The sequence below is a fragment of the Pseudophryne corroboree genome, chromosome 1 (assembly GCF_028390025.1).
Source record: "Pseudophryne corroboree isolate aPseCor3 chromosome 1, aPseCor3.hap2, whole genome shotgun sequence".
Lineage (NCBI taxonomy): Eukaryota > Metazoa > Chordata > Amphibia > Anura > Myobatrachidae > Pseudophryne > Pseudophryne corroboree.
The window spans coordinates 307,203,218-307,228,305 of record NC_086444.1 but is presented as its reverse complement, the minus strand read 5'-3'; the positions used below and the strand labels follow the sequence as shown (position 1 = coordinate 307,228,305).

Genomic DNA, 25,088 nt, shown 5'->3' with positions numbered 1-25,088 from the left:
ACAGTCCAGATATGAACCATTTAACAAACAGTCACTTGGACTTAGGTATTATGTCCACAACTTGAGATGCATGCATCAATTGAATATAGGCTTTCCTATGAAGCCAAAACAAAAACTTGTGTGATGTAATATGATCCAATCCAGGTTTTAGTGCATATAGTGCAATTGGTTTTATGAATGATGTAAACGTCAGCAAGCACTATTAGAATTATTGTGTGTCCCGTCAGCACGGGTGGATAGGAACAATGGTAGCTTGGTTAGCTTACTGTGCATACGATCGTGATCGGTGTCTGCAGGCTCCACCGAGAAACGATCCCCCCTCCAGCGGCCAAAGAAGCTGTATGCCGCAAAAGCTGATCCGGGGTCTAGCCGCACCAAGTCCGTTTGTAGTATGTTCCACCGATGGTCAAACAGTCACAGCCGTGTTTAAGGTGCAACCTCTCTACGCGTTTCTCCGCCTTCACCTCGGCGGCTTCCTCAGGAGTGATGATGCCGGTGCTCCCGTCTGTTCATTTAAATAACACGTCCTTCCTCCAATTACCGGGCACTCTGACAACACCTGCGCTGATTCTATGCGCTTCACTTGCGTGTCACCGTTCATCATAATTATTTTACGTTTGATTAAATATATTATTTACAGCAGAAAGGAACGGCGATGGGGACGAGATTCGCGCCAAGTTTCGCGAACCTATACATGGGCCGCTTTGAACAGGAACATGTGTGGGGGGGCGGGCTTGGCGCCGATCTCGTCCTCTACTGTCGTTTTATAGACGATCTGTTTTTAGTTTGGGGTGGGGATGAGGAGTCACTTATCACTTTTTTGACTAATTTAAACACTAATTGTTTTGGTTTGAAATTCACATACACTTATAGTTTGACTAGTATCTCATATTTGGATATTGCTCTTGAGGTTGTGGGCGATGAATTGCATACATCTACTTTCACTAAAGAGGTAGATCAGGGCCGCTATTTGAATTATGGAAGTAGCCATTTACAAAAATGGCGTGATAATATACCGAAGGGTCAGTTCATTAGATTAAAGAGAAATAGCTCCTCTATGAAAAAATTCCATGAGCAGGCAGAAAAACTGAAAACATCATTTTTTGAACAAGGATATCCTTTTGAGGTTGTTAATAAAGCTTATAGAGAGGTTTGCCAGATAGATAGGGTCCAATTATTGCAAGATAAGGGGAAAAAAGAAGTCGGCACTTCTCAGGTAGAGGAGAATGAGCGATCAATTAATTTTGTCACTAAGTTTAATTCACACGCCCATGAAATTAGAAAGATTATAAAGAAAAATCATACAATATTAAAAATGGATGATATCCTGAAGGATGGATCTGGGTGTAGTGATAAAGTGACGTTCAGAAGGTCTGATAATCTTAAACTAAGGTTGGCACCAAGCCATATGAGGAATAAGAAATTGGTTAACAATACAATTAATTGGTTACCAGAGAAACCTTTGGGTTTCCACAAATGTGGGAATATTAGATGCCAGACCTGTCAATTTTGTCATCGCAAAGTGACTACTTTTGAGTCCCTTAATACAGGAGAATCATTCACCATTAGGGATTTTATTAATTGCAAGTCTTCGTTTGTGATCTATTTACTCATCTGTGGCTGTAAGAAACAATATGTGGGTCGGACCACCAGAGCTGTACATGATAGATTGATGGAGCATAAGAGAAATATAGTTAATAAAACAAGGAAACTAAGTCTCTATGCACACATCACAAATTGTCAATTGGGGAATGTAAGTAACATTCAGATGTTCGCTATTGAACAGATAAGAAAAACAGCTCGGGGAGGGGACCGATATGGCCTTCTTTGTAAGAGGGAGGCATACTGGATATTCCGGTTGGGGACACTGGTACCGAATGGATTGAATGATACGGTGGAGTTAAATAATATTTATTGATTAATCCCCGCTACGGAATACCCAGTGTGCCTAATTGAGAAGTTTTTGTTAACAATAATATTGATATTTAACAATGATATGCACCTTTGAAATTCTTGGGGATGGGTTATCATGGGGATTGTAGCTCAATTATGAGTAGATAATTAGTAGTGGTGATTACTGGGTGATACAGATAATGTCCATCAAGTAATGAATACATCCAAATGTCCATTTCTATTTCTATCTATATTTATTTTTATTGTCATTGCCATATTTATTTTTAGTATTATCATTAGTATGATTATCATTATTAGTTTGATTTTATTCATCATTTTTTATTATATATTTATATGTTCATTATAGATAAAGGTTTCTGACATCGTGTACTATAATGGGGAGAATTCCCTATGTTGGGACCGTTGTGTGAGGGTGGGAGGAATTGTCCTCCTCCCCACATGCAAGTGGTTTTCTAACAGGTAATGTGGAGAGATTATTGATAAGCTTCATGTGATTTGCGGTCATTTTTATATATATTTTATAAAAACAAAATTCTTTTCTTCTTAGTAAAGAGGATTTAATTGGGACTTAATATGTATTTCAAATGCGGTAATGAATTATGGTTGCATTAGTTAAGATCAGACCAAGAACGTGTATGTATTATTTGCACACTAATTAATAGAATAGAGAAACTGATGAGCGGTGACACGCAAGTGAAGCGCATAGAATCAGCGCAGGTGTTGTCAGAGTGCCCGGTAATTGGAGGAAGGACGTGTTATTTAAATGAACAGACGGGAGCACCGGCATCATCACTCCTGAGGAAGCCGCCGAGGTGAAGGCGGAGAAACGCGTAGAGAGGTTGCACCTTAAACACGGCTGTGACTGTTTGACCATCGGTGGAACATACTACAAACGGACTTGGTGCGGCTAGACCCCGGATCAGCTTTTGCGGCATACAGCTTCTTTGGCCGCTGGAGGGGGGATCGTTTCTCGGTGGAGCCTGCAGACACCGATCACGATCGTATGCACAGTAAGCTAACCAAGCTACCATTGTTCCTATCCACCCGTGCTGACGGGACACACAATAATTCTAATAGTGCTTGCTGACGTTTACATCATTCATAAAACCAATTGCACTATATGCACTAAAACCTGGATTGGATCATATTACATCACACAAGTTTTTGTTTTGGCTTCATAGGAAAGCCTATATTCAATTGATGCATGCATCTCAAGTTGTGGACATAATACCTAAGTCCAAGTGACTGTTTGTTAAATGGTTCATATCTGGACTGTGGGTTCAATTAATACAAAATCAACGGAATATATCTGTGTTGAATTATCAATGTGCACTAGTTATTTAATTAATGAATAGTCCCAACGGACTGGTGGTCTAACTAATGCAAATTATTCCTTGAAGGATTATAAGTATATATATATATTTTTTAAATATTTGTATACACCGGCCGTGTGTTAAGTGTTGTTTGTTTGTTTATAAATGTTGTCTATTTGTGAGAATAAATTTTAAAAAATTAGAGAATCTGGTTGTATAGCGCTTCATTCAGTTTTGTTTGGTTGCATTCTTTTCCTTAAACATGTGTACCCTCGTGTCAGGGACAGAGGGGTCATCTGTGATATGTAAAACAACCTTTATTGCAATAATCATGTAATGAATACTTTTGGCCACCCTTGGGTGTAACCTCGCATCATCGTAGTCGACACTGAAGTCAGAATCCGTGTCGGTATCAGTGTCTGCAACTTGGGACAGGGGACGTTTCTGAGACCCTGAAGGGCCCTGTGACACAGTCAAAGCCATGGATTGACTCCCTGTTCTATCCCTGGACTCTGCTTTGTCCAATCTCTTATGTAATAAAGACACATTTGCATTTAAAACATTCCACATGTCCAACCAATCCGGTGTCGGCGTTGCCGACGGCGACACCACAAACATTTGCTCCACCTCCTCCTTAGATGAGCCTTCGACGTCAGACACACACGTACTGACACCCCCACACACTCAGGGATATATTTATATGGAGACAATTCCCCACTAATTCCCCTCTAAGGCCCTTTGGAGAGACAGAGTATGCCAGCACACACCCAGCGCCACCTGACTCTGGAAACAGAATTCCCAGTTAAACAGCGCTTTTAATGTATATAGACTCCCTGCGCCAAATAATTGTGCCCCCCCACCCTCTTTTTTGCCCTCTGTCACCGTGTTCAGCAGGGGAGAGTCCGGGGAGCCAGCTTATCTGCAGTGTGCTGTGGAGAAAATGGCGCTGGTTAGTGCTGGAGGATCAAGCCCCGCCCCCTCAGCGGCAGGCTTCGGTCCCGCTCAAATTTACAATACTGGCGGGGGATTATCTTATATACTACCTCCCCAGTATATTTATGTACTTTAGCCAGTCCCAAGAGGTTTAATATTGCTGCCCAGGGCGCCCCCCCTGCGCCCTTCAGTGCCCGCTGTGTGTGTTGTGTGTGGGAGCAATGGCGCGCAGCGTTACCTCAGAGAAGATCTGAAGTCTTCAGCCGCCTTTGAGGTCTTCTTTCTTCTGATACTCACCCGGATTCTATCTTCCGGCTCTGTGAGGGGGACGGCGGCGCGGCTCCGGGACGAACGGCGAGGGTGAGACCTGCGTTCCAACCCTCTGGAGCTAATGGTGTCCAGTAGCCTAAGAAGCAGAGCCTATCACTTAAGTAGGTCTGCTTCTCTCCCCTCAGTTCCACGATGCAGGGAGCCTGTTGCCAGCAGTGCTCCCTGAAAATAAAAAACCTAACAAAAGTCTTTTTCAAAGAAACTCAGGAGAGCTCCCCTGTAATGCACCCAGTCTCCTCTGGGCACAGGATCCAACTGAGGTCTGGAGGAGGGGCATAGAGGGAGGGGCCAGTGCACACCCATCTAAAGTTCTTTATAGTGCCCATGTCTCCTGCGGAGCCAGTCTATACCACATGGTCCTTACGGAGTCCCCAGCATCCTCTAGGACGTAAGAGAAAATAAGCTCTATACAGCTGTTTGTAGAAGTTTATACATACATATCACTTGAGTAGTATTTAAAACTACATACAATTAAATATTTATGCTTCCTCATCTCTACAAAAAAAACCATTGTTGTTAAAGTGACGGGAGATCACTGAGTGAAATTCAATTGTGGTTTTTTTGCCCTGATCACGCCCAGACAGCCCAGATTTAGCCACATAAAACGGCTAAACTCAACCAAAGTGCTGGGTGCGATATAAAAAGTGCTGTATGGGCGTCAACTTTTGGTAATTTCTGCTCACCAGCAAAGGGGGCTGCAAACAGAAATGTCAGCGCAGACAGCTCATCGCGCCCGAACGGAGCAACAATTGAATTGCTCTGTCGGACGCTATCTAGTGGCTGACGGAGTGAATAAAAATTGAATTCCCCCCAATATGTTAAAGCAATGGTTCTCCAACCAGTGCATGTTTTCCATGTCACCTAGTAGGTGCACACCAGTATTTATTACTCCATGACACATTTTAAATATCCACAGGTGGAACTAATTATTTCACTTGCAAGTCTGTGAGGAGACCTGGAAAACATGAATTGTTTGAGGTTCGTAGGACAGTGTTTGAGAACCTGTGTTAAAGGGATTTCGATTTTCCAATCCCTAATATATGTAAAGTAACACCACATTAGAACATGAATATGACCACTATGGAAGGGGCATATAGCCATAACTCTGAACAGGATACGCAGCACAAACATCAGGGAGTTATTTCATAAATGCAGAATTACCAGTCACTAATAAACCATGAGTTAGAGCTCTTAAAGAGTGGATTAGAAAAAAGCTCAAAAACACATTAAAGTGAAGAGCATAATAAAGAGATATTAACAGACATCAGTCTTTCCCATAATTTCCACTGCAGACAAATTTAAACATGGGAGAAGATATAGAACAGTGGTTCTCAACCTCGGTCCTCAAGTACCCCCAACAGTTCATGTTTTCCAGGTCTCCTCATAGGATTGCAAGTAAAATAATTTGCTCCACCTGTGGGTCTTTTATAATGTGTCCGTGAGTAATGAATACACCTGTTCAACTGCTAGGTGACCTGGAAAACATGAACTGTTGAGGGTACTGGAGGACGGAGGTTGAGAACCATTGATATAGAAGTGCGGGACGAGCTTCTCTCTGACCTGCTATCCAAAAACACAGAGGATACAGAGATTATTTAAAATGTATTGCAGAAAACAAACTGAGAACAAATAAACATGTCACCAATAGAGTTTCATACCTGGTCATGGCCATCTCTAATCACAGATAACTCTTGTTCTACCTCGCCTACATGACTTGTAGCCCTTGCAACTTCAGCCCTCTCCATGTCCCTTTCAGCCAGAAGCTGCTCTATATGTTGTTGCTTCTCTTTCAGAGCTTCCTGAAGAGCGGTAGTTCCAGAAATTTTTCTTGCATATCGGGATGATGTTTCGGTTAACTGTTCATTTATTGTTGTAGGAAATACAAAATAATTATTACAACCACTATGCCCCAGTCATTTCCTTATCATTTGTATTTACAATGTAGTCATGGGGTTCCCAAAGTCAAATCCTCAAGACACAATGGTCCAGGTTTTACGGATATCCATGCTGGAGCGCAGGTTAGTTAATTAGTACCTCAGTCATCTTGATTTGACCATCTGTGCTCAACCATGGATATCCTTTAAAACCTGGACTGCTAAGGTGCCTTGAGGACCATGTTTGGGAACCACTGACGTAGTCATTTTAATCTCTAGTTTCACAATACATTCAAACATTAAAACGGAGGCAAAGATACATACCAAGCCAGTGCGACTTGGTTTGTTGCTCACAGAAGAGGAAATTGAACTCATGGAGCTTATAGAAGATGCACTTGGACTACGCTTTAAAGATGATGGTGTGGCAGGTGTTGCAGGAACTTTTCTTACGGTGGTTTTAGATTTTGCTGGAGTAGTTGATGGAAAACCAATCCGTGTAACTTTATGTACAGGTGCAAACAAGCCATACTTTGATTGGCACTGAAAATACCTGAAAAGTAAAAGATTATCACAGGTAAGTCAGAAGTGTATACAGCAGCTTCCCTGAAAAAATAGGATTTGAATTACCTACTGGTAAATCCTTTTCTCGTAGTCCATAGAGGATACTGGGGTTCCATTTAATACCATGGGGTATAGATGGGTCCACTAGGAGCCATGGGCACTTTAAGAATTTGATAGTGTGGGCTGGCTCCTCCCTCTATGTCCCTCCTACCTGACTCAGTCTAGGAAACTGTACCGGAGGAGACGGACATACTTTGAGAGAAGGATAGATGAGGATAGTGCTGAGAATCCAAACCCGCACACACAACAAGAGGAAAGCCAAGCTAACCAAACTTGAAACAGGAACAGCAACGGCTGAACCAACAATACTTAACTAAGTAACAGTGCAGGAAAAACGAAGCACCGGGCAGGCGCCGAGTATCCTCTACGGACTACGAGAAAAGGATTCACCGGTAGGTAATAAAAATCCTATTTCCCTGACGTTCTAGTGGATGCTGGGAACTCCGTAAGGACCATGGGGAATAGACGGGCTCCGCAGGAGACTGGGCACTCTAAAAGAAAGATTAGGTACTATCTGGTGTGCACTGGCTCCTCCCTCTATGCCCCTCCTCCAGACCTCAGTTAGAATCTGTGCCCGGCTCGAGCTGGTTGCACACTAGGGGCTCTCCTGAGCTTCTAGTAAAGAAAGTTTTTGTTAGGTTTTTTATTTTCAGTGAGATCTGCTGGCAACAGACTCACTGCTACGAGGGACTTAGGGGAGAGAAGCGAACCTACCTGCTTGCAGCTAGCTTGGGCTTCTAGGCTACTGGACACCATTAGCTCCAGAGGGATCGAACACAGGGCAAGCCTCGGTCGTCCAGTCCCGGAGCCGCGCCGCCGTCCCCCTTGCAGAGCCAGAAGACGGAAGATTCCGAGGAGAAAATCGGCGGCTGAAGACTCCGGTCTTCATTAAGGTAGCGCACAGCACTGCAGCTGTGCGCCATTGCTCTCCATGCACACCACATACTCCGGTAACTGATGGGTGCAGGGCGCTGGGGGGGCGCCCTGGGCTGCAATTAGAGTACCTTAACATGGCAAAAAAACACATAATATAGTCTAATAAACTATATATGTGTAAAAATCCCCTGCCATAATATTAATAAAAGAGCGGGATAAGCCCGCCGAGAAGGGGGCGGGGCTATCTCCCTCAGCACACTGGCGCCATTTTCTCTTCACAGTTCCGCTGGAAGACAGCTCCCCAGGCTCTCCCCTGCAGTTTCCAGGCTCAAAGGGTTAAAAAGAGAGGGGGGGCGCTAAATTTAGGCGCAAACTATACATGTTAAGCAGCTATAGGGAAAAATCACTTTCTGTAATAGTGTAAATCCCTAATTATATAGCGCTGTGGTGTGTGCTGGCATACTCTCCGTCTCCCCAAAGGACTTTGTGGGGTCCTGTCCTCAGTCAGAGCATTCCCTGTGTGTGTGCGGTGTGTCGGTACGGCTGTGTCGACATGTTTGATGAGGAGGCTTATGTGGAGGCGGAGCAGGTGCCGATAAAGGTGATGTCACCCCCTGCGGGGTCGACACCAGAGTGGATGGATATGTGGACGGTATTAACCGACAGTGTCAACTCCTTACATAAAGGATGGATGACGTAACAGCCGTGGGACTGCCGGCTTCTCAGTCCGTGCCTGCCTAGGCGTTTCAAAGACCATCAGGGGCTCACAAACGCCCGCTACCTCAGATGGCAGATACAGATGTCGACACGGAGTCTGACTCCAGTGTCGACGAGGATGAGACATATACATAATCCACAAGGGGCATCCGTTGCATGATTACGGCAATGAAAAATATGTTACACATTTCTGACATTAACCCAGGTACCACAAAAAAGGGTATTATGTTTGGGGAGAAAAAGCAGCCAGTGTTTTTTCCCCCATCAGATGAGTTGAATGAAGTGTGTGAAGAAGCGTGGGGTTCCCCCGATAAGAAACTGGTAATTTCTAAAAAGTTACTGATGGCGTACCCTTTCCCACCAGAGGATAGGTCACGTTGGGAGATATCTCCTAGGGTGGATAAGGCGCTCACACGCTTGTCAAAAAAGGTGGCACTGCCGTCTCAGGATACGGCCGCCTTGAAGGAGCCTGCTGATAGAAAGCAGGAGGCTATCCTGAAGTCTGTATATACACACTCAGGTACTATACTGAGACCTGCTATTGCTTCAGCATGGATGTGCAGTGCTGCAGCAGCGTGGTCTGATTCCCTGTCTGATAATATTGATTCCCTTGACAGGGACACTATATTGCTAACCATAGAGCATATTAAAGACGTAGTCTTATACATGAGAGATGCACAGAGGGATATTTGCCGGCTGGCATCTAGAATAAATGCAATGTCCATTTCTGCCAGGAGAGTATTATGGACTCGGCAGTGGACAGGTGATGCGGATTCTAAAAGGCACATGGAGGTTTTGCCTTACAAGGGTGAGGAATTGTTTGGGGATGGTCTCTCGGACCTCGTTTCCACAGCGACAGCTGGGAAGTCGACATTTTTACCCCAGGTTCCCTCACAGCCAAAGAAAGCACCGTATTATCAGGTACAGTCTTTTCGGCCCCAGAAAGGCAAGCGGGTTAAAGACGCGTCCTTTCTGCCCAGAGGCAGGGGTAGAGGAAAAAAGCTGCACCATACAGCCAGTTCCCAGGAACAGAAATCCTCCACTGCTTCCACTAAATCCACCGCATGACGCTGGGGCTCCACTGGTGGAGCCAGGTGCGGTGGGGGCCCGTCTCCGGAACTTCAGCGACCGGTGGGTTCGCTCACAGGTGGATCCCTGGGTTCTACAAGTGGTATCTCAGGGATACAAGCTGGAATTCGAGACGTCTCCCCCTCGCCGTTACCTCAAATTAGCCTTGCCAGCTACTCCCCCGGACAGGGAGGTAGTGCTGGCGGCAATTCACAAGCTGTTCCTCCAGCAGGTGATAATAAAAGTTCCCCTCCTTCAACAGGGACGGGGTTATTATTCCACAATGTTTGTGGTACCGAAACCAGACGGTTCGGTGTGACCCACTCTAAATTTAAAATCCTTGAACACTTATATAAGAAGGTTCAAGTTCAAAATGGAATCGCTCAGGGCAGTTATTGCAAGCCTGGAAGAGGGGGATTACATGGTATCACTGGACATCAAGGATGCGCACCTGCACGTCCCCATTTACCCACCTCACCAGGTGTACCTCCGTTTTGTGGTACAAGACTGCCATTACCAATTCCAGACGTTGCCGTTTGGTCTGTCCACGGCACCGAGGGTATTTACCAAGGTAATGGCCGAAATGATGATACTCCTTCGAAAGAAGGGAGTTATAATTATCCCATACTTGGACGATCTCCTTATAAAGGCGAGGTCCCGGGAGCAGTTGTTGGTCGGAGTAGCACTATCTCAGGAAGTGCTTCAACAGCACGGCTGGATTCTGAATATTCCAAAGTCGCAGCTGGTTCCTACGACGCGTCTGCTGTTCCTGGGTATGATTCTGGACACAGAACAGAAGAAGGTGTTTCTCCCGGAGGAGAAGGCCAAGGAGTTGTCATCTCTGGTCAGAGACCTCCTAAAACCAAAACAGGTGTCGGTGCATCACTGCACGCGAGTCCTGGGAAAGATGGTAGCTTCTTACGAGGCAATTCCATTCGGCAGGTTCCATGCAAGGATCTTTCAGTGGTATCTGTTAGACAAGTGGTCCGGATCGCATCTTCAGATGCATCGGCTGATCACCCTGTCCCCGAGGGCCAGGGTGTCTCTGCTGTGGTGGCTGGAGAGTGCTCATCTTCTAGAGGGCCGCAGATTCGGCATACAGGACTGGGTCCTGGTGACCACGGATGCAAGCCTCCGAGGTTGGGGGGCAGTCACTCAGGGAAGAAACTTCCAAGGACAATGGTCGAGTCAGGAGGCTTCCCTACACATAAATATTCTGGAACTAAGGGCCATTTACAATGCCCTAAGTCAGGCAAGACCCCTGCTTCAAAACCAGCCGGTGCTGATTCAGTCAGACAACATCACGGCGGTCGCCCATGTAAACCGACAGGGCGGCACAAGAAGCAGGATGGCGATGGCAGAAGCCACAAGGATTCTCCGATGGGCGGAAAATCACGTGATAGCACTGTCAGCAGTGTTCATTCCGGGAGTGGACAACTGGGAAGCAGACTTCCTCAGCAGGCACGACCTCCACCCGGGAGAGTGGGAACTTCATCCTGAAGTCTTCCAACTGATTGTAAACCGTTGGGAACGGCCACAGGTGGACATGATGGCGTCCCGCCTAAACAAAAAGCTTAAAAGATATTGCGCCAGGTCAAGGGACCCTCAGGCGATAGCTGTGGACGCTCTAGTGACACCGTGGGTGTACCAGTCGGTTTATGTGTTCCCTCCTCTTCCTCTCATACCAAAGGTGCTGAGGATAATAAGAAAGAGAGGAGTAAGAACTATACTCATCGTTCCGGATTGGCCAAGAAGGACTTGGTACCCGGAACTGCAAGAAATTATCTCAGAGGACCCTTGGCCTCTGCCTCTCAGACAGGACCTGCTACAGCAGGGGCCCTGTCTGTTCCAAGACTTACCGCGGCTGCGTTTGACGGCATGGCGGTTGAACGCCGGATCCTGATGGAAAAGGGCATTCCGGTTGAAGTCATTCCTACGCTGATAAAAGCTGGGAAAGCTGTGACAGCAAAGCATTATCACCGCATATGGCGAAAATATGTTGCTTGGTGTGAGGCTATGAAGGCCCCCACAGAAGAATTTCAGCTGGGTCGATTTCTGCACTTCCTACAGTCAGGAGTGACTATGGGCCTAAAATTGGGTTCCATTAAAGTCCAGATTTCGGCCCTGTCTATTTTCTTTCAAAAAGAACTGGCTTCACTGCCTGAAGTTCAGACGTTTGTTAAGGGAGTGCTGCATATTCAGCCCCCTTTTGTGCCCCCAGTGGCACCTTGGGATCTCAACGTTGTGTTGGATTTCCTAAAATCACATTGGTTTGAGCCACTTCAGACCATGGAATTAAAATATCTCACGTGGAAAGTGGGCATGCTTTTGGCCTTGGCTTCGGCTAGGCGGGTGTCAGAATTGGCGGCTTTGTCCTGTAAAAGCCCCTATCTGATCTTCCATATGGACAGAGCAGAATTGAGGACGCGTCCCCAATTCCTCCCTAAGGTGGTATCAGCGTTTCATTTGAACCAACCTATTGTGGTGCCTGCGGCTACTCGGGACTTGGAGGCCTCCAAGTTGCTGGACGTAGTCCGGGCCCTGAAAATCTATGTTTCCAGAACGGCTAGAGTCAGAAAAACTGACTCGCTGTTTATCCTGCATGCACCCAACAAGCTGGGTGCTCCTGCTTCTAAGCAGACTATTGCTCGCTGGATCTGCTCCACGATTCAACTTGCACATTCTGCGGCTGGACTGCTGCATCCTAAATCAGTAAAGGCCCATTCCACGAGGAAGGGGGCTCTTCTTGGGCGGCTGCCCGAGGGGTCTCGGCTTTACAACTTTGCCGAGCTGCTACCTGGTCGGGATAAAACACGTTTGCAAAATTCTACAAGTTTGATACCCTGGCTGAGGAGGACCTTGAGTTTGCTCATTCGGTGCTGCAGAGTCATCCGCACTTTCCCGCCCGTTTGGGAGCTTTAGTATAATCCCCATGGTCCTTACGGAGTTCCCAGCATCCACTAGGACGTCAGAGAAAATAAGAATTTACTCACCGGTAATTCTATTTCTCGTAGTCCGTAGTGGATGCTGGGCGCCCATCCCAAGTGCGGATTGTCTGCAATACTTGTATATAGTTATTGCCTAACTAAAGGGTTATGGTTATGAGCCATCTGTTCGTGAGGCTCAGTTATTATTCATACTGTTAACTGGGTATAGTATCACGAGTTGTACGGTGTGATTGGTGTTGCTGGTATGAGTCTTACCCGGGATTCCAAATCCTTTCCTTATTGTGTCAGCTCTTCTGGGAACAGTTTCCCTAACTGAGGTCTGGAGGAGGGGCATAGAGGGAGGAGCCAGTGCACACCAGATAGTACCTAATCTTTCTTTTAGAGTGCCCAGTCTCCTGCGGAGCCCGTCTATTTCCCATGGTCCTTACGGAGTTCCCAGCGTCCAATACGGACTACGAGAAATAGAATTACTGGTGAGTAAATTCTTATTTTTCTCTTATGTCCTAGAGGATACTGGGGTTCCATTTAGAACCATGGGGATGTACCAAAGCTCCCAAACCGGGTGGGGGAGTGTAGAGTTTCCTGCAGAACTAATTGACCAAACTGAAGGTCCTCAGAGGCCAAAGTATCGAACTTGTAGAATTTAGCAAACGTGTTCGAACCTGACCAAGTAGCTGCTTGGCAGAGCTGTAAAGCCGAGACACCCCGGGCAGCCGCCCAGGAAGAACCCACTGACCTAGTAGAGTGGGCCTGTACAGATTATGGACATGGCAAACCTGCCGTGGAATAAGCATGCTGGATAGTAAGTCTGATCCAGCGTGCAATTGTCGGCTTTGAAGCAGAACACCCAATTTATTGGGATCATAAAGAACAAACAGCAAGTCCGATTTTCTGTCACAAGCTGTCCGCTTTACATACACCTTTAAATCCCTCACAACATCCAAAGCCTTTGAAGTAGCTGAGGTGTCAGTAACAACCGGAAACCACAATAGGTTGGTTGATGTGAAACGCAGACCCCACTTTAGGAAGAAACTGCTGACGAGTTCTGAGTTCAGCTCTGTCCTCATGGAGAATAAAACAGGGACTTTTGTGAGACAAAGCCCCCAGCTCCAACACACGTCTTGCTGAAGCCAAGGCCAACAGTGTGAAGGTCTTCCATGTAAGATATTTTACATCCACCTCCTATAACGGTGCAAATCAGTCCAATTGGAGGAACTGCAGCACCACATTGAGATCCCAAGGTGCCGTGGGAGGCACAAAGGGAGGTTGGATGAGCAGAACAAAAAAAAAAAAAAGTGGAAATGATTCCGGCTATGCAGCACTTTATTTAATATCTTTTTTGGATGTGCAGAACACCTTTCAAGAAAGTCTGGACCTCAGGGAGAGAAGCCAATTGTCTATGAAAGAAAATGGACAAGGCCGAAATCTGGACTTTTATGGAGCCCAGATGTAGGCCCACATCCACACCTGCTTGCAGAAAAAGCAGGAAACGTCCCAGATGAAATTCCACTGCAGAATAATTTCTGCTCTCACACCAAGAAACTTATTTCTTCCAAATACGATGGTAATGCTTAGACGTTACCCCCTTCCTGGCTTGGATTATAGTCGGGATAACCTTGTTAAGGATCCCTTTCCTGGCTAGAATCAGCCGCTCAACTTCCATGCCGTCAAACGTAGCCGCGGTAATACCTGATAGACGAACGGGCCCTGTTGCAGAAGATCCTTGCGAAGAGGTAGAGGCCACGGATCTTCGAGGGGCATCTCCAGAAGGTCTGCATACCAGGCCCTTCTTGGCCAGTCCGGAGCAATTAGTATTGCTTGAACCTTTTCCCTTTTTATTCGCTTTAGAATTATTGGGATCAGAGCAAGTGGAGGAAACACACACACCATCTGATGGACTCATGGAGTCGTCAGAGCGCTTACCGCCACCGCCTGTGGGTCTCTCGACCTGGAACAATACTGCCTGAGCTTCTTGTTGAGACGAGAGGCCATCAAGTCGATCTGTGGATATCCCCATCGACATGTCAAGCACCTGAACACTTCCAGGTGAAGGCCCCACTCCTCCGGGTGCAGTTCGTGTCTGCTGAGGAAGTCTGCTTCCCAGTTGTCTACTTCAGGAATGAAGACCGCTGACAGCGCCACAGCGGTTTTTTTCTGTCCAGAGGAGAATTCTTGACACCTCCAAAATTGCTGCTCTGCTTTTCGTTCTGCCCTGTCGGCTTATGTACGTTACCGCCGTCACATTGCCCAACTGGACCTGAATGGCCCGATCTTGAAGAAGATGTAAGGCCTGCAGAAGGGTGTTGTATATGGCCCTGAGTTCCAGAATGTTGATTGGAAGGATGACTTCCTGACTTGACGATCTTCCTTGAAACTGCACCAACTGGGTGACTGCTCCCCAACCTTTGAGGCTTGCGTCTGTGGTTAACAGAATCCAGTTCTGAATTCCGAACCTGCGACCTTTGACGAGGTGAGAAGTCTGTAGTCACCACAGGGAGATCCTGGCTTTCGGCGACAGACAGATCCTCTGGTGCACGTGAAGATGCGATCCGGACCATTTGTCCAACAGATCGAGCTTGAAGGGTCTTGCGTGAAACCTTCCGTATTGAAGAGCCTCGTAAGCTGCCACCATTTTCCCCAGAAGGCGAATGCATAGATGCACCGATACCCGGTTTGGCTTCAGGACAACCCGAACCATCCACTGGATTACCAATGCCTTTTCCAATGGGAGGAACACTTTCTGCGACTCTGTGTACAGTATCATTCCCAGGAATGGAAGCCTCCCTCTTGGCTCCAGGTGAGATTTCGGAAGGTTCAGAATCCATCCGTGATCCTGGAGGAGTTTGATTGAGAGACCAATGCTGTCCAGCAACCTTTCCCTGGACGGTGCTTTTATCAAGAGATTGTCCAGGTACAGAATTAAGTTCACTCCCTGTTTGCTGAGTAGAAACATCATCTCTGCCATCACCTTGGTGAACACCCTCGGTGCCGTGGAGAGACCAAAGGACAGGGCCTAGAACTAGTAGTGACGGTCCTACAGTGCAAGCCTGATGAGGCGGCCAGATCGGAATGTGAAGGTACGCATCCTTGATCTCCAGCAACACTAGGAATTCCCCCTCGTCCAGGACTGAGATTACCACTTTCAGTGACTCCATCTTGAATCTGAACACTCGCAAGTACGGAAATAAACAGAAAATGATAAAAACAAGCGCTGCCTAAAGTATTAAAACTTTAAAACTCTAAAAAGTGGATCCATGCTGTGACGAATACCCATCATTTGCCGAACGTTTTGCTGCAGTTTTCATGTCTTTTTTGTAGTCTGTGAATAAACCAGTGTATGTTTTTATACACATCGGTTCGTCTGCCTTCTGTCCGCAGCGTATGGGGGATTTGAAAGATACCTTTCAGTGCATTCGAGACTGAATTTGAATGGAAGTGTCATTCCTTTGGTTCATTGCCTGTGATAAAGTTGGTCTTATTTAACATCGGTTCAAAGATACCTTTATGGGAACGCGAGGTTGAACTTTGATGCGAGTGTCTTTTCAATCACGTGGGAACACCTGTGTACTGATCTGGAGGAAGCCTCAGACATTAAAGTTTACACGTTCCACTTTTTAGAGTTTTCAAGTTTTAATACTTTAGGCAGCGCCTGTTTTTAGCATTTTCTTTTTATGTCTTTATATCTGGGAAATCTAAAGGGTGAATTCCACCGATTTAAAAACTGTAGCTCAGTCTGTAGCGCAGGGCTGCATACACATATTTTTTGTTGCACTCGCAAGTACGGGTTCAACGACTTGAGGTTCAGAATCGGCCTTACCGAACCGTCTGGCTTCGGTACTACAAACAGGTTGGAATAGTACCCCTTGTTTTACAGATGAGGTGGAACTGGAACAATGACTTGAGTCTGTACCAGGTTTTTGGATGGCATGCTATTAAGTTATACTTGCCTCTTGTGAAACTGGTAAGCCTGATGTGAAGAATCTGTGAGGTTGGAGCTCTTGGAACTCCAGTCTGTAGCCCTGGGAAATAAGATCCATGACCCAGGGATCCTGGCACGAACTTGACCAGATCTGATTGAAGAATCGCAGTCGGGGTCCCACCTGACAGCCTTCCAGGCATTGCGGTCCACCGTCTTGCTGAATGCTTTGAGGAAGCAGAGCCTGAGCTCTGTTCCTGAGCACCTGCAGCTGCTGGTTTGCGTGGATTATATCTTGTGCCGCAGGAGGATGTAGAAGCACCTCTGAATTTGCCCTTGAACTTGGCCGTCCGAAAGGACTGCAACTTAGAAGCTGAATAAGACTTCTTGGTTGGGGAAGCTGCGGAAGGAAGATACGTAGACTTACCCGCAGTAGCTTTGGAGATCCATTTGTCTAGTTCATCTCCAAACAAGGCCTCTCCTGTGAATGGTAGGCCTTCCACGCCTTTCCTGGAGTCCGCATCAGCAGTCCACTGGCGTAGCCACAAGCCTCTGCGTGCTGACACTGCCATAGCGGTGGTGAGTGCGTTAAGCAAGCCTCTCTCTTTTATGGCTTCCACCAAAAAGTTCGTAGAGTCCTGTATATGCTGCAGGAGTATAACAATATCCCCCCAGGCAAGGAATCTAACCCCTCAATTAGGTTACCTGACCATTTAGCAATGGCTTATGTGATCCACGCACATGCAATAGTGGATCTTTGGGCCACCCTAGCAGCTGTGTACAATGATTTGAGTGTAGTCTCAATTTTATGATCAGCCATGTCTTTCAGGGAGGCTGCACCAGGGACAGGCAATACAATCTTTGGTGACAGCCTAGAGACTGATGCGTCCACTATGGGCGGATTTTCCCATTTTTTCCTATCTTCCAAAGGAAAAAGAAAAGATGAGAGCAAACTTTTAGGGATTTGAATTTTTTTTATCAGGATTAACCCATGGTTCTTCAAACAGTATTCAATTCCTTTGACGCAGGAAAAGTGACTGAGGACTTCTTTTTTACATTAAAATGAGATTCCTCACACTCAGGAATATGCAGAACATCTCTGATAGCCTCTATAAGAGCCTCTATTCCCTATGACAGAGCTGTATTCCCTCCCTCCAAATCCACCTCACCCTCCTCCATGTCTGAGCTGTCAGTGTCAGAGTCAGACTGCAGGATATAGGCCAGAGATCACTTTTGCGGACAAATGGGAGGGAATTGAGACGCTGGTTTGGGGAGTCTCTGTTCATAAACTTATCCACAGTCTGTTTTAAGTATTGTGTCTTTTTCATTGCGGGACAATTTTGTAGATAGAGTGGAGATCATTTCTTTAAGAGAATTAACCCACTCCGGTTCAGCCCCGCTATTCTGAAAAGCGGTACCTAGTAGTGAGCCCCCTGGTGAGGAAATACACTCCGCTGTACATGAAACACACTCTTTGCCTGACATAATGTAAATGTGACAGCACACGCACACAGGAAAAGGTTAAGCACAACTAACCCACAAACAGCCCTTCAGGGAGACACAGAGTTGTTCGAGCCAGCCCCCACCGCGCCCTCACTGCTAATGCCAAGCTTAGCTGGGTCGCAGACCAAGTACCCTGATAGGGGACTTAGGGGTATATGCAATTCACGGCGAATCGCAGGCAAATTATCGCCGTTTTTTAATTCGACACAATTCGACAGGTGAATTCCGGCAGGTGGCTGCCGGAATTCACCATATTCAATGAAAAACGGATTCGACAGTCCCGCGGGCGAAAAACGGCCGATTTTCCGGATTTTGCAGCGAATTAAAAAAATCGGGGGAAAACGGGAAAAACCCGGAAAAAAATGGCGTGGGGTCCCCCCTCCAAAGCATAACCAGCCTCGGGCTCTTCGAGCTGGTCCTGGTTCTAAAAATGCGGGGGGGAAATTGACAGGGGATCCCCCGTATTTTTAAAACCAGCACCGGGCTCTGCGCCTGATGCTGGTGCAAAAAATACGGGGGACAAAAAGAGTAGGGGTCCCCCATATTTTATACACCAGCATCGGGCTCCACTAGCTGGACAGATAATGCCACAGCCAGGGGTCACTTTTATACAGCGCCCTGCAGCCGTGGCATTAAATATCCAACTAGTCACCCCTGGCCGGGGTACCCTGGGGGAGTGGGGACCCCTTCAATCAAGGGGTCCCCCCCCAGCCACCCAAGGGCCAGGGGTGAAGCCCGAGGCTGTCCCCCCCCCCCCCCCCATCCAAGGGCTGCAGATGGGAGGCTGATAGCCTTGAGTAAAATGACAGAATATTGTTTTTTCCAGTAGTACTACAAGTCCCAGCAAGCCTCCCCCGCAAGCTGGAACTTGGAGAACCACAAGTACCAGCATGCGGGAGAAAAACGGGCCCGCTGGTACCTATAGTACTACTGGGGGAAAAATACCCAAATAAAAACAGGACACACACACCGTGACAAGTACAACTTTATTACATACTGCCGACACACACATACTTACCTATGTTGACACGCCGACAGCCACAGTCTCCGACGAACCGAGGGTACCTGTTAAAAAATTATACTCACCTTCCAGCGTCCAGAGATAAATCCAAATTCCCGTGTCTGGAGACGCATTCAGCCCCGTTGAGAAGCCGTGCGTCTCCGTGCCATCGGGCCGCCATAATTGCCAGCGCCCCGTTAACCGGGACGCCGGCTCAGTACTCACCACTCTTCATTCTTCTGCGTCTGTTAGGGGCGGCGGCGTGCTGCGGGAATGTACGCTCGCCATGGTGGGGCTTGTGCATAGTTCCCTCAGGAGCTCAGTGTCCTGTCAGCGGGGAACAGGACCATTAACCCTTCAAGAGGTTGGGCCATTCCCCCCCCCTAAGTCCCTCGAAGCAGGCAGGTTGGTGCCAACCAGCCCTACCTGAAAATAACAAACATAAAAAATAAATGCAGAAAACTCTTCAGCATCTTCCTTCAGCATGACCGGCTCCTCCGGGCACATTTTCTAAACTGAGTCTGGTAGGAGAGGCATAGAGGGAGGAGCCAGCCCACACTATCAAATTCTTAAAGTGCCCATGGCTCCTAGTGGACCAGTCTATACCCCATGGTACTAAATGGAACCCCAGTATCCTCTAGGACGTAAGAGAAATATCTTCTCAGAATACAGTTCTTCAAAGATAAAAATGAGGCGAAATGCAGGCAGAAAGTTATGAACTGGTCAAAAATATATACACACTTTATGGAGGGAATTCAATTGTCTCTGTTTTTTTTCTCCAGAAAAAAGTATCTAACAGGCTTTAGCGCCATTTTTTGCCCAAAAACAATTTCCGTGCCTAATGGAATTTTTCTGGCAATTCAATGAAAGCCCTTTTTCCGGCAATTTTTTTCTAAAAAAAATATCCAGTTTTCGCGCAAAAACACATAGAATCCCGTATAAAGACCCAAATCCTTGTATTTCACGAAAGCGGGTGCGAAAAAATGGCACTTATCGGGCATTTTATTTCCGAACATCAGCGGGTCCCGGGAAAAAATGCTCGATAAGTGACGGCATAGGGGCTAATTGACTTTCCCCCTATATATAAATATACACATACACTGACTTATAACACAAAGAAGGATAGGAGGATGGATTTGCAAGTACAGCCTTTTTGTTGAAAAAGTTCACACATGCGTTCTATACTCATTCACAGTTTCTCTAGTTTTCTCAAAATTATCTACAAGTTTCTAAATAGTATCACCTTCTCCTACTGATCTAGTGCCAATAGCGACATACTTTGACTATTCAGTAGGAGTATGTTTTATAGGTTGAAAGTATTAATAACTGGTTTGAGGATTCCAAATTTTCCAAAATTTATAAACAATTAGCAGCTGGAGGAGAAAACACGTCCCATATTCTACAACACATTTACTGTGCCATCCATCTTCAGCATATGAACCTTATTCTTCTATTCTGATTCACTGGTTAAACTACATTCCCGTTTTTTCTCCTGCTGGTAAAAGGCTCATCTCTATCTATGGCCGCCAGCCCAAAGTAGTACGGTGATTACTCCTTCACTACTTACATTATTATTATTATTATCCTTTATTTATATGGCGCCACAAGGGTTCCGCAGCGCCCAATTACAGAGTACATAAACAAATAATCAAACAGGAAAACAGCAACTTACAGTTGATGACAGTATAGGACAAGTACAGGGTAAATAAACATAGTTACATCAGCAGATGACACTGGAATAAGTATCAGGTGGCAGAAGACTGATGGAATTGGTGCAGTTGAAGATTATTAAAGTAAGAAAGGATAAGCACATGAGGGAAGAGGGCCCTGCTCGTGAGAGCTTACATTCTAAATCTAAGCCGTATTGTTTTGAGAATTGTGGTGCTCTTTGTTATCTGTACTCTATTTCTGTTATTTATTTACTGTAATGCTAAGTTTCGTCTCAATGTACTGTCCTTTCTACGGCGCTGCGAAACACTTGTGGTGCCCTATAAATAAAATGTAATACTAATAATAAATTCAAGCCGTGTACACACTGGGCAGATAATGAAATGTCGGCAAAAAGCGACTATAACATTTAACGATATCGCGTTCAACGCTATAGCGCGTACACAGTGAAGGTTATTGTTTAACGATAACGATCAGTGATGTCATCGCCGGCATTAACGGACATAGAGCTCAGCCCGACACTGTCAGGTTGAGCTGCATTGTCAGCTCAATATTGGTGATCACTGAACGACGTTTGGGAGCGCACATCATTCACCAATATTACCCCCATACACAATGGACGATATAAGTTTGTTAGGTTGAAATCGCCCAGTGTGTTTCCAACTTCTCTCTTCATATAAAATAATATTTTGCGGTGACTAGATGAATATTTGTTTATGTATTTGTGCTATAAATGTCTGCCTTTTAATGTTTTCTTTTAAGAAACTCATCTTTTTGTATAATCCTGTAATAAAGATAGGATTTCTAATCTACTTGATATACGAGTAACAGTATTTTTATTTTATTTTGCTTTTGTTTCAGATGAATTCACAATTAGCTGCGGTAATTTACCGCATGCTAATTAATGCCCCGGAGCTATCCAATTAGTCCCGAATGCAGCCCTCCGGCTGCTCTGATCAAGTAATTTTGTTCAGAACCTAAAGCAGGCTCCGAAAGGAAATTCCCGTTAAGTAGCTTTTTTTCGCAAAGCCGGCAGTGTTAACACATAGGTCCATGAACTTATCACGGATTCTATGGATGGAATTCCATTGTTATTTTTGCCAGCAGATGGCGCTTAGCGGTACTCCGGGGGTGGTGAGCAGACATGCACAAAAAATGCCCAGTTTCAGCGCTCAAACAGGACTTTTTGCAACGCGCCCATTAGTTTGGTCGGGGTTAGCTGCTCTGTGTGACGAAACCCAACCTCTCTGGGCGCGATCAGCGTGAAAAAAAAAAACGACTGAATTGCGCCCTGCAATCTCCCATCAATTTAGTTGGGAGATCAGGCATGCAAAACAATTGAATTCCCCCTATGGGGTATATTCACTTGAAGTCGAAAGCTGTCGTCTGTCAAAAAGACGGCAGTTTTCAACTTTTTTAGGTCGGAAGGGGTTCCGACCTATTCAAGCTAACCCAAAATAATTCGACAAGTCGATGAATTGTGTGTCGAAAACAGGGCGTTTTGGCCCCCTTTTCGACCATCTCAATTCGACTTTTTAAAAAGACGAAGCGAGATGCGGGAGCAAAGACCGGGAGAGCCGTGGGCAGCCAGATGGGGAGAGCAGCGCCGGAGGATGTCACAGCCGTCGCTCACAGTAGCGTTCACCCAGCTCCAGCAAGCGGGACCTCTCGCTTGCTGGAGCCGGGTGGGCGCTGCCGTGAGCGGCGGCTGTGATGCAGTGACAGGGAGAGGAGGGACGGGGAGAGGCAGAAAGATGGGGGGGGGGGGGGGGGGGGAGACAGGGGAGGGCCGCGGGGGGAGTGCAGCGCTACAGTAGCGGCTATATAGCCGCTGCTGTAGTACTGCTCTCCCCCGTCTGCCCACGGCTCTCCCCTGTCTCAGCTCCCGCATCGCAATTAGACTTTTTTAAAAGTCGACTTGAGATGACATTGAATAGTCCAGGTCGGAGCCATTCCGGCAAATGAATGTCGGAATGGATCCGACTTCAATTGAATATACCCCTATGTGTTAATGCACAAAACCGAAAGTATGAGCGCAAAAAACGGGCTCTAATGGAATAACCCGAAAATGAAATAGTGCAAAAAGCTTGAGGCCTACCCAGATTTTTTGCGCCTGTTAAATTTTTGAGGCTAATTGAATTTCCCCCTAAATCCACTGCAAGTAAATGGCCTCATATTAAGCAAATTACACATTATTTGTATTGAGCATCAAAGGTTTTTTTATATAAATGTATTATAATCAGCCACATATGTATACTGGCATTATAAAAACATCTGCAGATTGATCTACAGTAATTACTTTTTTTCTGGCTCTCTGAGATTCTGAAAAGATCAAGCCCAGCAGTATGGATACTGTATCATCTATGTGGCAGCACATTTTTAGCATACTTCAAATATTCTAATGTACCAGATACTTCCAATTACACACCGTCTCAGCTTAGCTATTGTGTAAGTATACCAGAAGGTTATTTTAGATTAGTTCCTTCTATTAGACTACTACACTAACACAAGACATCGCTTTGCATATTAAGGTCAAACTTACCTTGTGCCAGCCACTGCTCCATCATTCTTTCCCAAAGGTTCATCTAACTCCACTCCACACCACTCTCCCTTGGCAAAATCAGTTTCCCCCAGAAACCGTATCACTCCAGCTTTTGAACCACTTACCTAAAAAGTAAAAAAAAAATGTGTCAGTCACTTTGTGTTATCACAGATCTAACTTGGGGGGGTATGACAGGATAAGCATCTGCAGCAATGTGGGGGGTTCTATATACTAGTACAGGTATCATTTTAATAGGATTGGGCAGGAGTGCACTTCAGAGCATGGAAACCGCATGGGAGAAATCCAGAAGATGAGAGTGGGAGGAGGAAGGAGGCAGTCATTCTTTGCAGAGCGAAGTGGGCAGGAGGGAGTGCGTGTAGAAATGAGGCAGAAATGCAAGGAGCAGAATGGCTGAGGTCTGTAATCATTTTCCAAATACCATAATATGGACAGTAAATGTTTTCCCATGGCATGTAAATATTGCACACACCAAAAAGAGGTTTTGTTTAAATTCAAAGTGACAGTATGCGTGTTACATTTGCAGAAAGTTGCATGTTCTAAACAAAACTTCCTGTAATGATTCTTATGAATAAATAAATGTAAACATACTGGAAAATAAATTCAACTTTTAAGAAAACTGAATGGTCTCTACAATAAACAAGTTTAAACTTTTAGTCTAAAGTTTACCCTTTAAAATTGTATAATCGTCAAACATCAAAATGTTCCATACTTGTGGCTACAAAAAGGGTATTTGTAAAATTGACAGGGGACGATTTAGAATGAGGTGCACATATTGCTGTGGTGCAAGGGGTGTATAAGCAATCTTTTTTTGTGTTGTTGTAGGTGAAAATATCACGCTACCTGGATACTGGCCAAGTCAAATTTTAGCACATGCACATTACATAGCTCTTCACAGAGAATATTTCAGTCCTTCACATTAGACCCTGCCGTAGTGGAGCATTAACATACTCCTTATCACATGGACACACATACCCACTAGGGTTAGTTTATGTCAACATTAACCTACAAGTATGTTTTTGGAGTGTGGGATGAAAGCCACCCAAACACAGGGAGAAAATACAAACTCCACCCATTACCAGGAATCAAACTCATGACCTTCGTGCTGCGAGGGGTTAAGCTAACCAATACACTAATTGTTCTACTAGAACAGTTGTTCAGTGTCTAACAAAGCAAATAATGAAAATATTTCTAGCTCGTTTGTAACCTGGCAACTGGCCATGAAGCGAATCTCATTTTCTGGTCAAACATTAATATATGGAGCAACTTGTAAGAACCTAGATGTCTACATCATGATATCAACTTTGACAGTCCTAAATGCCAGTTGCACCAGATATTTATTTTTAGTTCAAACTAAGATCATGTCATATACTGTACACTGCAAGCAGAACAGGTCACCAATCTACACGTGACTTACTGCTTCCATAGTCTCAACCTGCTTTGACTAATCTACAGTATCTCAAACACCTGTATACTCACCTGTAAATTATTTATTGATTGGTTTTTACTATATACAAACCACCATTTTAAACCTTATTTACAACCATGCACTACTTTTGTTTTTCCTTCAGATGCAGACCTTTTTTTTTTCCAATCGTGGTTGACCCAATGATTGTCAACCTAAATTGGGTCGACCTAACGACCGTATCCCCCTTAAATGTGGCTCAGTAGTAGCCTGTATGACCAGAACTTAGTCAAATGGACAACCTCCTACTTTCCTCACTTTGTGAGTTGTGCACACAAGAAAAGAAGAATTGTCTACTACAGTAGTTTAGGTGTAAAGAAATGTAATTTATTTTAAATTACACATTATATTTCAGTCCCAATATTGTTGATAATGTCCAATT

At 45.5% G+C, this 25,088-nt stretch overlaps 1 protein-coding gene across 10 annotated transcripts in view; it reads right to left on the bottom strand.

The window, feature by feature from the left end:
- The window catches only part of CLIP1 (CAP-Gly domain containing linker protein 1), a 307,706-nt gene that overhangs the window by 148,194 nt on the left and 134,424 nt on the right, over window positions 1-25,088 (bottom strand). For all 10 annotated transcript variants that reach the window (XM_063964458.1, XM_063964459.1, XM_063964456.1 and 7 more), the window contains exons 4-6: window positions 23,224-23,348; window positions 6,689-6,914; window positions 6,149-6,346 (exon numbers count right to left, since the gene is read on the bottom strand). In XM_063964458.1, the coding sequence (XP_063820528.1) occupies window positions 6,149-6,346; window positions 6,689-6,914; window positions 23,224-23,348 (549 nt within the window). The remainder of the gene's footprint in view (window positions 1-6,148; window positions 6,347-6,688; window positions 6,915-23,223; window positions 23,349-25,088) is intronic.